Source organism: Protopterus annectens, chromosome 4.part1, assembly GCF_019279795.1.
Source record: "Protopterus annectens isolate FY-2018-M chromosome 4.part1, PAN1.0, whole genome shotgun sequence".
Lineage (NCBI taxonomy): Eukaryota > Metazoa > Chordata > Ceratodontiformes > Protopteridae > Protopterus > Protopterus annectens.
In genome coordinates, this window is record NC_056734.1 from 424,279,387 (window position 1) to 424,294,294 (window position 14,908).

The window sequence follows — 14,908 nt, forward strand, 5'->3', positions numbered from 1 at the left end:
ATTGTTTGATTTTTTATTAATGAGAGCTGGTACTATAAAAGGTTTTAGATAATGTTATGTATTACTCCTTGAAGGCTTATTGTGGCCGAGGCGCTAGAGGAATAAATCTATCTTTTTGTTTATCTGGCTTTCGCTGTGTGGTTTATTCGTACTTATACCCTTACCATATGGTAATGCATAGCAGCACCTCACTGATTATTCACTGTTAACCAATACTACTAGTGTCAGTGGTCAGTTAGTTAATGAATGTCACTACTTCCTTTTATTAATTTGTTCTGCTGACAATGTGCCAGTGCTTATTTGCTCTTTGATATACTCCAGTGTTTGCACTCTTGTTTGTTGTTTTTAATTGTTGGTGGTTGTTCTTCATAGAGTTGCCAAAAAAAGTCTTAGAAAATACATTCATAAAATGGTAAATGAAAATGATTTAATACAGTTTTAAAAGAATAAATAATCCAATAGATAATTTGCTTTTACAGAAAAAAACAACATATGTAACATTTTTTTTTAATTTGGAACACAGTATCATAATTCGAAAAAGAAAATAGTAATAATTTCCAAAAAGCATGAACTGTAAAGTATGGAAACACTATTTTAGCTTTAAAGGTGGTTTGCAATAAAAAATGTTAATCATAAAAATGGTCTGATAAAAATGTTCAAAAACAAGTATGGACTGCAGCTTTAAAACAACAGCTATTTTATACATAGATACGTACACATTACATCTTACAGAAAAAATGCAAGTTTTATAAGACTTTACCACATGCAATTGTCAACAAATTGAAAAACAACATTATGGTAATTCTCAAAAGGTATACATTTCCAGGGTCAATAACCAAGGTGTAGCTAGGAGAACTGCTGAGTGCTTGCAGCTTTAATTAATTAATTTATATTTTTCTTTTCAAAATAGGTACATCAGGCAAGATAAAAGCACTGAGTAATAAAAGTCAACAACACAGTTTAGTGCTATAACACTGATTCTCTTTTCGGGTCGGCTGAAGAATGAGTCGTAGCACACAGCAAACAGCATAAACCCATGGCACTCTCTCAAAGTACCTTATTGCAACTACAAAACAGGTTACCTTACTTGTTTAACTTTGTGGATAGAGGGAATCATGGCCCTTTTTAAGGGGAGAGCAAAGCTAATATGCATACTAATTGTGGAAATCTGGCTACATCATTATGCAGTCGCACATCCTCTTGTGGATGCGCAAGGCAGTGAAGAAATTTGGGGTGTATTTTTTGGGTGTGCGTATATGTGCAAATGATGAACTTTTCCTTCTGTTATGGGATGTTGACATTGCCCTAAGTGTGTTTTTTTTCACTGGAAAAGCTTGAAGACAGGTGAAAAGCATGTTTTTGGGACTGGCATACACACATCCAGGTACATGAATGCTGTCAATGATGCTAACTGTGACAAATCACTGTCACTGACAAATGGACTGTGATACAGTGGCTATAAACAAGTGGACCATCAGGATTTGGGACCATACTCACAGAGTACACAGACATCAATATCTTCTTATCCTGCACTCTTACTCAACGGATGAGCAAGAAAGGCTTGATTTGAGCAACTCACAGAGATATTGGAGAACTAGTGGGGCCTCAACAGTCGATGGGTCCTGGTTTCTCTTGACACACCAACTAGAAAATCTCTTCCATTTGGCGAAATAAGATTTTCTAGTGGCAGGTCTTCTGGCTTCCTTTAATACCCTCTGCATATCTTCAGGTGCCTGACTGGGATCAAAATGCTATCATCCAAGCAGTTAGATGCAAGTTCTGCATGTAGGGGAGATCAGTGATGCCTTATCTTGCGTGAATAGATCCATTGTGTGGGAAAAGTCTGTGGTAACTGCTCTTGACTATTTTCATTAGAAGGGAAAACCTATACTGTCTGGGCCAAAAGGGAGTTACTAGCATGATTGATGAGTCCTTTTGAATATGTAAAAGAACTCTGGTTATTAAAAGAAAGGGGGGAGGCATGGAGAATCATGCAAAGGAAAAGGCATCTGTCTTTCAGGCTTCTTTTGTAAGGTGTCCTGGAGCAGAACTTCATTTCAGCTTTCTGGTGTGAATGGATGTGAACAGATCTATTTGGGGAGTTCCCCACAGGTATATAATCACCTGGAAGATTCTGGGTGCAACATCCATTTGTGAGGGTCCATCCTGGATCTACTCAACCTGTCTACTACAGTGCTGTGCTCTGATGGGCTTTAAGTAGCCTCCTTGCAGTTTATCATGGGTAGTCTGTACAGGGAGTAAGATCTAGTCCCTCTTGTTTATGGACCACATCATAGTGGTGTTGTCTGTGTTACCAACAGTGATTCTGGAGTCCAGTGATTCAAGGTCTATACTGTATTTATCAAAGGTCATCGTTTTTTTGATAATTGTGTTTTTTTTTCTTCAAGTGATGCTTTCAAATCCCTTGCACTTTGATAGCCTTGAATAGGATACTGCACCCCATATAACGACTGATGCATTTGTAGGTACAGACTGAGAAGGGGTGTGTGTGTAGTGGAGGTGGGGTAATCCTGAATTTAACAAGGTTTGAATCACCCATCATAAGAGTTCCTTCCTGAAAATTGTAGAACAGGGATAGGAAATTAAAGAGGATGCTAGTATTGAGTCCACACTGACTTGGAAACCACTGTAATTTTCTCATGTGCAATCAGGGTAGTACAAACATCAAGAAAGTGGAAGCCATGCATCCCGAATTTCTGAGTTAATCCTTTGCAGGTGCCATAGTTTGGGGGGTAAACTCTAGGAACTGGAAATGGTAGAAGGCAATGTTTTCTGGTGGAATATTAGCCATCCTAAGAGATGTATCCAGTGGGCATCTTACGAATGTCAGCCTGTGATTAGTGAATAGGCAAGATTTCTCCAGGTTGAGATGAAAATTTAGGTTTTGAAACAGATTCATGACAAAAAAAGGAACGTGACAATTTTGAAGAGGCAAAAAATAAAGCAATCGTCTAAGCAAGTAAAAATCTTTATTCCCTGTAATCTGCACTAATTACCAGAGCCAGACAGTTTGTAAATACCCTTGAAGCTGTGGAAAGTCTAACGGGTAAAGAAGAGAATTGAAAATGTAAACCAAATACAGAAAACCTTAAGCAAGGTCTGAACTCTCAGTGAAAATAAATATGATGACAGGAGTCTTTCAGTTCCAGAGTAACCAGAAAGCAGTGTGGAAGGATAAGAGGAAACAGTCTAAAGGAAAATCATTTTGAATTTTGTAATTTTTATGAACAGATTGAGAAGAGACAGATCCAACACAGGTCTCCAGGTTCCTTCTTTCATGGGTACTAGAAATTTTGTAGAATCATTTTCTTTGTTGGGATTAAAGCTTTTTTTTGAAATTTTTGAAAAACACATGTTCCTTCCACTGCTAAAAGAATTTGTGCAATGAGCTATGCACTGACCTTCTCACGACTGTATCACTTTTCTTCACTATTACAGGCCTTTGTGGTGTGGTAGGCCTTGTGCTTTGCATGAATGTGCAAGAGGAGCTACTGGGTTAAAGTAACAGCTGCCCACATTATGTTCCAGTTCTAGGAAGCAGCAGCAACAGGATGACCTTCACTGATGATCCAGCAATTTCACGAGCATTCAGAAGGTTAGCATTTTTTTCTGCACTTAATGAGGACAGTTTCCAATGATGCATGCCAGTATGAGATGTAAACCACATGAGCTGCTACAAGGAACTGCAACCCTTATTCTTGACATAAGATTGCCTTACTGTGGGCTTAGTGGGTATTCATATCCAACATGTAGGAGCTCAAGACTGAAAAAGTTAACAAGCCACTGATATATCATATTAGAAGAGTGTCCAAGCATCCAGGCTCCCTAGCCCCCCCTAACCCTTAGCACCTTTCAAAGAAGTGTTAATACTTCCAAGTACTCTGTGCTACGCAGTCTAATTTCAACTACTACTGTTCCTCTGGTAAATGCGCTCTTACAGTATGACTGCAGAAAATTCTTATTCTTGACTTTAGCCTGAGGAAAGACAGTCTAATACTTGAGTTATATTCTAACAATTTTTTCTGTTAAACACATGATGTTCATTTACTCATGATATGCAGACTACCTGTGGAAATCCTTTAAAAGAAATATTTTTAATGTTACTATTTACAGACAAAACCCATTTAAAGTATATAGTCACACTTGGCGACTTACCTTTAGCACCATCCCACGTGGCTCATAAAGTGCCAATCAGCATTTTCACCTGATTAGTGAATGTTTTTCCTCTAATAGTTATTAAATTCCAGCATTTGTTAATTTTTTTTCCCTGAGTTGATGCTACTGAAATTTAAAGATGATCTTTAACCTCAGTGCCATCAACTCATTGAAAATGTAAATGCATTCCTTAATGGACGTATTCTGCACATGTACAGAAACATGGCCATTAAAGTCTATGGAAGCACCCTTAGTTGACATCACTGAGGGAGATTCTAAATGTATTTGGATAGAGATTTTAATAAAAAGTTTAAAAGGCTTTTTATTCAAGACACGGTCCAAAGAAATATGAAATGATCAGTGCAAGATGCATCTCAAGTGGTTAATTCATTTGCTGCGATGCACTTTAAAGTATGATATTACATTTTAACAAAACATTTTTTTCAACCAGTCCCAATGGAAATGACCTTTGGGAATATAACATTCAGTTTTAATGCCAGGCTGTTACCTATGCTCGGCTGTTTCAGTGACGGATCTTTTAACTTACATCTGTTAAATCCTACTAAACAACCTCAACTGCCCCAACCCTCAAGCTTATACATTTCTGATGCTATTAGCAACACATTTCTTCTGAATTGCCTTACTAAAGATGTTTGAGCCAGTATAAATTATATCTTCTTTTGTAAGATTATGTTAACTGTTAATGAAAAGTGGAAAATGTCTGTTTCTAACAGCAGAATTATTATTTTTAATTCTGGGGATATGGTAACCTTCCTATTCTCTCAAAATATCTGAATGATATTAACTCTCTGTACTGAGTGCAGTTTGCCATTTATGCTATGTGGTTTTATTATTCTGTCATAGTAATCTGAAAGGATGAATTCTCAAATTCTCACAATTCTTCAACTTAAACATTATTACAGCACAACGTGGAAGTATTTACTATAATAAAGAACGTATCACAAGACATCAGTTATGTCACAAATTAAATATGAGGATTTTTCTTTCAAGTAATACTTTACATCCTAATAAGTATTTTTCATATCCTCATCAAAAAAGAAAAAGAAAAAAATACAATTAAGCACAAGAAAAAGTTGATACTCTCTGGAAAAAACAAAAAGATTGAATTTACATATCCCTGAAAAATCCAAACATGAAACAAGCAAAAGTCTGGGAAAGGCACTTGGATGGTTGCAGGAACACCTTTTTATTTATCTATCAAATCTGTGCAGCCTCTGTCTTCTGATATCTTCCGGTGTTGGTTGTTCAGTTGGAACACGAAATCCATATGGTGGCGGTCTCCAGGAGCCAGATCTTCCTGTCAGCCAAGAAAAAAATAGAGAGAGAGAGATAGATTTATAAGATGCTATTTGGTAGATAAATCACCAGTTGTTTCGCATGCCTTTACTCCAGGCACCTGACGTCACTCATTCCATACTGTATATGTTAAATCTTTAACAAAATATTTCTGAAATAAGTATATACAAGTAAAGAAACAACAGCCAAAGCTAGATACACTGGCACAGAATTTGGGTCTCTGACTGCAGTGCAGGTAAGAAGAGTTTGAGAAGTAGGCCTGTTGCCTGAAGAGTTGGCCAGAATAAGTAGCACACACCTTTCAACAGCTAACTCTTCTGTTATATTGGGATGGGATGGGGGTGTCTTACACTGGAACTCCAACTAGTTCCAATATAATAAACATAGTGGATAAGCCTACACAGAGAGAACACAGTGGTGGATAGTTCTGATGGCATAGCTATGCCACTGGGGATAGTATTTAAGTGCAATGCACATTTAACAAAAAGGAACGTTATGAGTAGGATCAAAAATGGAAAAAAACAAAAGCTAGTTAGGAACGATGGGCACCTTGGATTATTTCCTCTAATACATACATACATACAAATATTTCAAGCACAGGCATTAATGCCCTTCTAGCTAGCCAATATGCCAACACACTTGTTCCCATAATAAGTGTCCAGGCTGTTCTTAAAAAAAATATCTAAACTAGTACTTGCTTTAATGTAATTAGGTAGTCTGTTCCATGCATTGGCTACTCTGTCAGAGAACCAATTAGTACACTTCTCATTCCTATAGAATCTTCCACATAGGATGTCTGATGATTCTATAGTATTTTTTGATAACCCCAAACATTCCCAGAGGTAGTGGTCACTAAATGTCCTATATACCAGAATAAGATCTCCTCTTAGTTACCTGTAAGAGACACTGCACAAGTTCAGATATTTTAGTCTTTCATAAGAACTTAAATTTTCACATCCATGGATGCCCTTGGCACATTTCCGCTGTACTCTTTCCAGTTTACTTATGCTTGTTTTCTATAGGGTTTCCATATTGTAATTCCATACTCAAATTTGGGTCTAATGTAACTAACAAAACATGACAGTTATTTTTGATTTCCTAGACTATATAAATCTTTTTATACAACCTATATTTCTATAACTATCATTAACCAATTGGTTGACATGATTAGAAAATCTCATAGCTGAATCTACCCATATATCCAGGTCCTCAAATGAGTCTACAGTTTCAATCACTGTGTGCTGTATTAAATATTCACCTTTCAATTTATGTCTCCCAAATCTCATATGCTTAGTTTTTGATGCATTTATCAGCATATTATTCTCATGTGCCCAAATGGTCAAGTTATTTTGCAGACATGCCTTATCTGTAACACAATGTAATCAGTTTACCCATTTTCAGGTCATCTGCATACAGAATGTAGAACACCTCAGATGAAAATGTTAGGTCTGAAAGATACAATCTAAACAAGTAAGGGCCTAGGACAGAGCCCCCTGTGAGACACCCTGACTGTAACCAAGGATTTCACCTGTCCAGTTGCTGTGTATACTTACCATGTCCTATTTGTAGGCCATGCAGCTATCCATCTTATCAAGAGTACATCAATACCTAGTTGTACTAATTTATTGATCAGTGTTTTGTGTATGACCCTGTCAAATGCTGAAGTTAAATCAATATAAATTACATCACAGCACAATTTTTCATTAATAGCTGTTATTATATTGCTATAGAACATCATGTTACAGGTGGTAATAGATCTGTTTTTAACATAAGCATGCTGATATATGGTTTCAAGTCCCAACCTATCCAGTTGTGACAATAACTTATCCAATATTACCTTCTCCATTATTTTTCCACAACGTGAAAGTAGACTTAAGGGTCTATATGACTCTGGGTTTGTCCTACTCCCCTTTCCCTTAAAGACTGGCTTAATAAGCGCATGTCTCCAATCTTGAGGAATCTCCCCATATTTATATGACCTAGTGAATAATAGATATCATGATACTGTAAGTTGTTGCTGAAGTGTTCTCAGGCATACCTCTCAACTGTACAGATTTTCCCAGAACGTCCAGATTTTGGCTTCATATATTTGGTCCGTTTTTCATAAAATTGTGTTTTTTATGGCAAATTAGTGGCAAATCATTAAAGACTAATGTTAGAAAATAATGACAGACATTTGAGTTTCAGACTTCATAACCTTCAGAAAATGTATGTTGAAAACATACTCATACAATATGTGAGTTAGTCTACAGGAATTGTTAAAAAAAGAATGTATTACAACATGAAACCTTGATGATAATTATGTTTTTGAAATGTATATATGGATGCCTTCGTAAATAATTTAGTTTTGTTGTGTGAACTGTTCATATGTATTTAATCAAAAGTTACATTTATGTTATAATCATATGTTTAATCTGTTTAAACATAAAAATCAATAAAGCTGTTTTCAAAAAAAAAAAAAGAAAATGTATGTTAATTCAAAACCTGTTATTCTATCTACTTTCTAAGTTTGCAAGAGCAAGATTTAAAAAATGTTCATAGGTAGGTACTAGGCTATCAGCCCGAGGGCCTACGTAAGCCTAGCCAGCAAGGTACCCTGGCTTACACCACCCAAGAAAGTTATTTTCCTGTGCCACTGTCGAGCAGAGACGATCCTCGGGGTGTATTTCCTATTTCCCATCCACTCATCAAGATTTTTCTTGAAGAGTGCTAATGAAGAACTTTGCTTGATATAGATGGGTAGCCAGTTCCAGAGTATGGGAAGTCTCTGGGACAGGAATCTATACCTCCAGCATGTCTTGTTTATTGTGGTGACAAGGTTTAGGTCCCTAGATGATGTAGCTCGGAGGGATTGAGATTTCTTTAGGTGTAGCATGTCCAACAGCTCTGGGTTTGACATAGCTTTATATGTTAGGCAGAGATCACCTCGGAGTAGGCGATATGCTATGGAGTAAAGCTGGAGTTTGAGGCAGTCAGTGTAGGGCATTTGTTTGAGGCCAGTAATCCTCGTTGTGAGGTACTTCTGTGGCCTTTCCAGCTGCTGCATGTCTTGTGAGGTAGATTCCAAAAGGAGCGTTGTACTCTATAATGGGTCTAATGAGTGTCGAGTAGAGGGGAACAATGACCTCTTTTTCCTGGATGAGAACCCTTTTAGGATGAGGTGTGCCACATAGAAGGACTTCCTGCCTACTGTGGCGATGTGACTATCAAAGGAGAGACTACTGCCCACCTGTGTCCCAAGGCCACTCATCACGCATTTGGTGTTAAGTAGATTGCTGCCTATGTGGTAGTTCATGGGTACAGAGTTTTTACCAAAGGCGATGACAGTGCACTTTTTGGCACTGAGCTTGAGGCCGTGGCTCTGACACCAGACATCTGTCTCAGCGAGGCCCTTCTGTAGGATGTCCACATCATTTGGGGACATGACTATGGCTCCTAGTTTGTAGTCATCTGCGAACTTAGTTAGCCAGAGGCCTTCTGTGTTAGCCTGTACTTCAGAGAAGTAGATACCAAACAGGAGAGGTGCAGGACGGAACCCTGTGGTACTCCACTTGTCAATGCTTTGAGGTCAGATTTGGAGTCTGCAACTTTTACAGTGTGGGTTCTGTCAGTGAGCCAGTTGGCAACCCATCTTGTGACGTAGGGATTTATACCTAGTTTAGTGAATTTAGCTATAATTCCAGAATGGGCTGTGTGAACCACTTTACCCTCATCTACGGCTTTGGTGACTGCCTAAAAGAAGTCAATCAGGTTCAGGAGGCATGATCTGCCTTTCACAAACATAAACGAAAAAACGGCTTGGCAACCTCCAGATGATACAATCTTTTATTGGAAATAAGATGAAATGAAGCGCTTTTCGTCCACAGTAGTTCGTGGACTTCTTCAGATAATTAATATTCATTAAAAACTTGTTTAAATAGTATTTGTTCAAATTAGCTGACCCCAGCTTTCAGCTGCATTTAAAGGGCTATACTCTAAAAACACTTGTACACCAATATTATACATATAATCAGCAGTCATTTAACTATGTGATTTCATTTATTATATATATTAACCTATAATACTAAAAATACAAAACTTAAAACTTGTTCTTGTTATTCTATTATATCAATTTTCTTATAGTAAAAAAATATATTTGTATATACATATTATTAATTAAAAATGTGTTAGTAAAATATATTAAACAATGTTGTATGATGTTATATATATGTTATTTGCAGCAACCAACTACATTAAATGTTAATTTTATTTTTAATTTTGATTTTATTGGGACTTTATATTCATCTACTTAGACTTTTTATTCTCAAAATAGGCATAGTTGAACACATATCATTTAACCCTAAATTATTGTATGTTTAACCTAATTTGCCAAATCAATTCCAATCTCTCTAATTCTAGTTCCATCGGTCCTCCTCTAATAGTTGGTAGTATTTGGTCTAGTACCCAAAACTTAAATTTATGTCCTGGATTTTCTTCAATATGTTTTGCTAAGGCACTATCCTGCTTGTTTTTCTTTATACTATATAGATGGTCATATATTCTATCTCTTAATCTATGTTTGGTTTTTCCTACGTAGAATCTTGGACAATCTGAGCACTTGGCCAAATAAACTGGAATTACAATTAAATTTTCCTGTACTTTTTAATATTCTCCTAGTGTTATAATTATTAGTCCGGATGTCTATTGATGTCCCTACCTGAATAAACTTACAATATGGACATGTCAAACATTGTTGCATACTATTCTTTTTATTTACATTATTTCCCAAGTTTTCAAATATATTTTTGAAATTCCTATCCCTTCTTGTTGTAAATTTTGGATCCAAACCCAATTTGTCCAAAAGTTCCTTATCTTGGGTAATAATGTTCCAATTCTTCCTTATAATATTCTTAATGTGCTCAAAATCCATGCCATATGTAATAACAAAGTTCACTTTGAAGTCTGAATCTTCATTTATTATTATGGAACTGGCTGTATATTCTGTAAATGTGATATTCTCCCCTGCTAGGGTGTCATTAATAATTATCCTTTCTTTTTATTCAATATTGGCCTATATGTTCCATTCTTTCTTTTTTCAACAACTTCAGTAATAATATCATCCAAAATTTTACTAGGGTATGCTCTTCTGATGAACATATGTTTTAATGTGTTACATTCAGCTTCAAAATCACCCTCTGTAGTGGTCATTCTGGCCGCTCTGACCAGTTGACCTTTTATTACAGATTTCTTTTGGTAAAAAGGGTGAGCGCTCGTTAAATGTAAAAAAGTATTAGAATATGAAGGTTTTCTGTAAATTCTTGCTTCATATTTTTTAAGGGATGTATTTTTAGTTAATAATACATCCACATATGGTATCTCCGTCTCATGAAAGCTGTATGTAAAGTCCAAAAATTCTGTTGTTTCATTCAAATACTCTACTAGGGTTTTAGCCTGTCCTTCATTTCCTTTGAACAATATAAAAATATTGTCCAAAAATCTAGTGAAATATGCTATTTGGTTATAAATTTGCTCAACATTAAAAATAAATGTGTGTTCCCAATAATTCATTACCAAATTGGCAAAAGTAGAACCACAGGGGGAACCCATAGCCACCCCTTTTACTTGATGGAAGAACTTGTTCTTGAAATAGATGTAATTGTGCGACAGGACAATATCTAATAATTCTTAAATTAATGATATTTCATTCTGTGAAACACCTTTTGATTTAAGATTCAAAACTACCCACTCTATTCCTATATCTTGGGGTATAGAGGTGTACAAATCTCTTAAGTCTATTGTAAGGAAATTGTATTCATTTACATAATCTAATTCATTGATGTTCTCCAAAAAAGACCAAGAATCTTTACATATTCCTGCCTCTTGAGTCACATATTTCTTTAACATTCCATCTATTACCTTAGCACATGCATAGGTTGCTGAATTCCTACCATCTACTATACATCTCAGGGGAGGATCTAGTAGGTCTTTGTGTATCTTAGGTACCCCAAAGATTGTAGGTACTATAGGTGCTAACATAGTCATAAAATCAGACATGTTCAAATTTATTCTTCCCTCAATGAAAAGGTCGTTTATATATATTTTAATCCTTTGGTTAGCTTGATTATATTCATGTATAGATGCCTCCATGTATGTATCTGTCATTAGGATTCTTTCTATTTTATTTTCATAATCTATGGGGTCCATAAACACTAGTCCTCCCCCTTTATCTGGTTTCATGATGCGAACATTCAATTTTTTCAAATACTCCATCCATTCTTGCTCTTCCTCAGTTAAATTCTCCCTCATATCTGTTCTTTTGTTCTTATTGAAACTGTTATTATATCTAAAATCTAATTCACATATTTTTTCAAAAATGTGAAGTGTGTTATGCAATGGTGGGTTAAATGTGCTGGGGACTCTATATTGTTCTACTTGAGATCTTCCTATTCCACTAAACAAAAGATGTAAATTCAATTTTCTTACATACATTTTTAAATCAATTATATGATTTGTAATGTTTGGTTTCTTATATGGAACAAAGGTGAGTCCTTTCGCCAGCAGATTAACCAGTTCTGGTTCAATTTGCGCTGAGGAGTAGTTATATACATGGAAGTCCCCTTCATAGTTGCTAACAATCAATGGTACTTCATGTCTTTGTTGTTCAACTATCTCCATTTGTTGAATTTCCTCTTCTGATTCCTCTTGTTCTGATATCTCCCCTTCTGAAAACCCTGTTGGTTACCCCTCCATTGTCCTTTGTTGTTGTTATTCACATTATTATTGTTTTGATTTTGTATACGTTCACTCCTACGTAACCCCTCATTGTTGGTAACGAAATCTGAGGAGGTAGAAGGTAAAGGTTCTATTTCCTCTAATGAATCAATTTGTTCAATATTTTGGGCATTTTGATTGTTGTTCGTCATCATGTTAAACACCGGTTGATTAGAAGGTGGTGGGTTAGGAGGTGGTTGATATGGTTGGCTATTAAAAGATGTCTGACCTATAAACCGACCTCCCTTTACTTGCCATTGCTGTGCTGGGGGAGGGCTAGGATAAGCTGTGTCATTTGCATATTGTAAACTGTCACGTTCCAATTTTTTACACTTCACCGCTTTTGCCTTTAACATATGTGCATCAATGGTTTGAAAGATACGGACATACTCATATTTATATCTTTCAAAATCTGGATGAGTTTTTATTTTTACATCCAAAGTTATACTTTTTTCATTTAGTTCACAGCTTATCCTAGCCCTCCCCCAGCACAGCAATGGCAAGTAAAGGGAGGTCGGTTTATAGGTCACACATCTTTTAATAGCCAACCATATCAACCACCTCCTAACCCACCACCTTCTAATCAACCGGTGTTTAACATGATGACGAACAACAATCAAAATGCCCAAAATATTGAACAAATTGATTCATTAGAGGAAATAGAACCTTTACCTTCTACCTCCTCAGATTTTGTTACCAACAATGAGGGGTTACGTAGGAGTGAACTTATACAAAATCAAAACAATAATAATGTGAATAACAACAACAAAGGACAATGGAGGGGTAACCAACAGGGTTTTCAGAAGGGGAGATATCAGAACAAGAGGAATCAGAAGAGGAAATTCAATAAATGGAGATAGTTGAACAACGAAGACATGAAGTACCATTGATTGTTAGCAACTATGAAGGGGACTTCCATGTATATAACTATTCCTCAGCGCAAATTAAACCAGAACTGGTTAATCTGCTGGCGAAAGGACTCACCTTTGTTCCATATAAGAAACCAAACATTACAAATCATATAATTGATTTAAAAATGTATGTAAGAAAATTGAATTTACATCTTTTGTTTAGTGGAATAGGAAGATCTCAAGTAGAACAATATAGAGTCCCCAGCACATTTAACCCACCATTGCATAACACACTTCACATTTTTGAAAAAAATATGTGAATTAGATTTTAGATATAATAATAGTTTCAATAAGAACAAAAGAACAGATATGAGGGAGAATTTAACTGAGGAAGAACAAGAATGGATGGAGTATTTGAAAAAATTGAACGTTCGCATCATGAAACCAGATAAAGGGGGAGGACTAGTGTTTATGGACCCCATAGATTATGAAAATAAAATAGAAAGAATCCTAATGACAGATACATACATGGAGGCATCTATACATGAATATAATCAAGCTAACCAAAGGATTAAAATACATATAAACGACCTTTTCATTGAGGGAAGAATAGATTTGAACATGTCTGATTTTATGACTATGTTAGCACCTATAGTACCTACAATCTTTGGGGTACCTAAGATACACAAAGACCTACTAGATCCTCCCCTGAGACCTATAGTAGATGGTAGGAATTCAGCAACCTATGCATGTGCTAAGGTAATAGATGGAATGTTAAAGAAATATGTGACTCAAGAGGCAGGAATATGTAAAGATTCTTGGTCTTTTTTGGAGAAGATCAATGAATTAGATTATGTAAATGAATACAATTTCCTTACAATAGACGTAAGAGATTTATACACCTCTATTCCCCAAGATATAGGAATAGAGTGGGTAGTTTTGAATCTTAAATCAAAAGGTGTTTCACAGAATGAAATATCATTAATTCAAGAATTATTAGATATTGTCCTGTCACACAATTACATCTATTTCAAGAACAAGTTCTTCCATCAAGTAAAAGGGGTGGCTATGGATTCCCCCTGTGGTTCTACTTTTGCCAATTTGGTAATGAATTATTGGGAACACACATTTATTTTTAATGTTGAGCAAATTTATAACCAAATAGCATATTTCACTAGATTTTTGGACGATATTTTTATATTGTTCAAAGGAAATGAAGGACAGGCTAAAACCCTAGTGGAGTATTTGAATGAAACAACAGAATTTTTGGACTTTACATACAGCTTTCATGAGACGGAGATACCATATTTGGATGTATTATTAACTAAAAATACATCCCTTAAAAAAATATGAAGCAAGAATTTACAGAAAACCTTCATATTCTAATACTTTTTTACATTTTACGAGCGCTCACCCTTTTTACCAAAAGAAATCGGTAATAAAAGGCCAACTGGTCAGAGCGGCCAGAATGACCACTACAGAGGGTGATTTTGAAGCTGAATGTAACACATTAAAACATATGTTCATCAGAAGAGCATACCCTAGTAAAATTTTGGATGATATTATCACTGAAGTTGTTGAAAAAAGAAAGAATGGAACATATAGGCCAATATTGAATAAAACAGAAAGGATAATTATTAATGACACCCTAGTAGGGGAGAACATCACATTTACAGAATATACAGCCAGTTCCATAATAATAAATGAAGATTCAGACTTCAAAGTGAACTTTGTTATTACATATGGCATGGATTTTGAGCACATTAAGAATATTATAAGGAAGAATTGGAACATTATTACCCAAGATAAGGAAC

At 35.7% G+C, this 14,908-nt stretch overlaps 1 protein-coding gene across 3 annotated transcripts in view; it reads right to left on the bottom strand.

The window, feature by feature from the left end:
• Nucleotides 1–405: 405 nt before the first annotated feature.
• The window catches only part of RHBDD1 (rhomboid domain containing 1), a 1,445,444-nt gene continuing 1,430,941 nt past the window's right edge, over nucleotides 406–14,908 (bottom strand). For all 3 annotated transcript variants that reach the window (XM_044070240.1, XM_044070239.1, XM_044070237.1), the window contains one exon: nucleotides 406–5,494. In XM_044070240.1, the coding sequence (XP_043926175.1) occupies nucleotides 5,388–5,494 (107 nt within the window). In that variant the 3' untranslated portion in view covers nucleotides 406–5,387. The remainder of the gene's footprint in view (nucleotides 5,495–14,908) is intronic.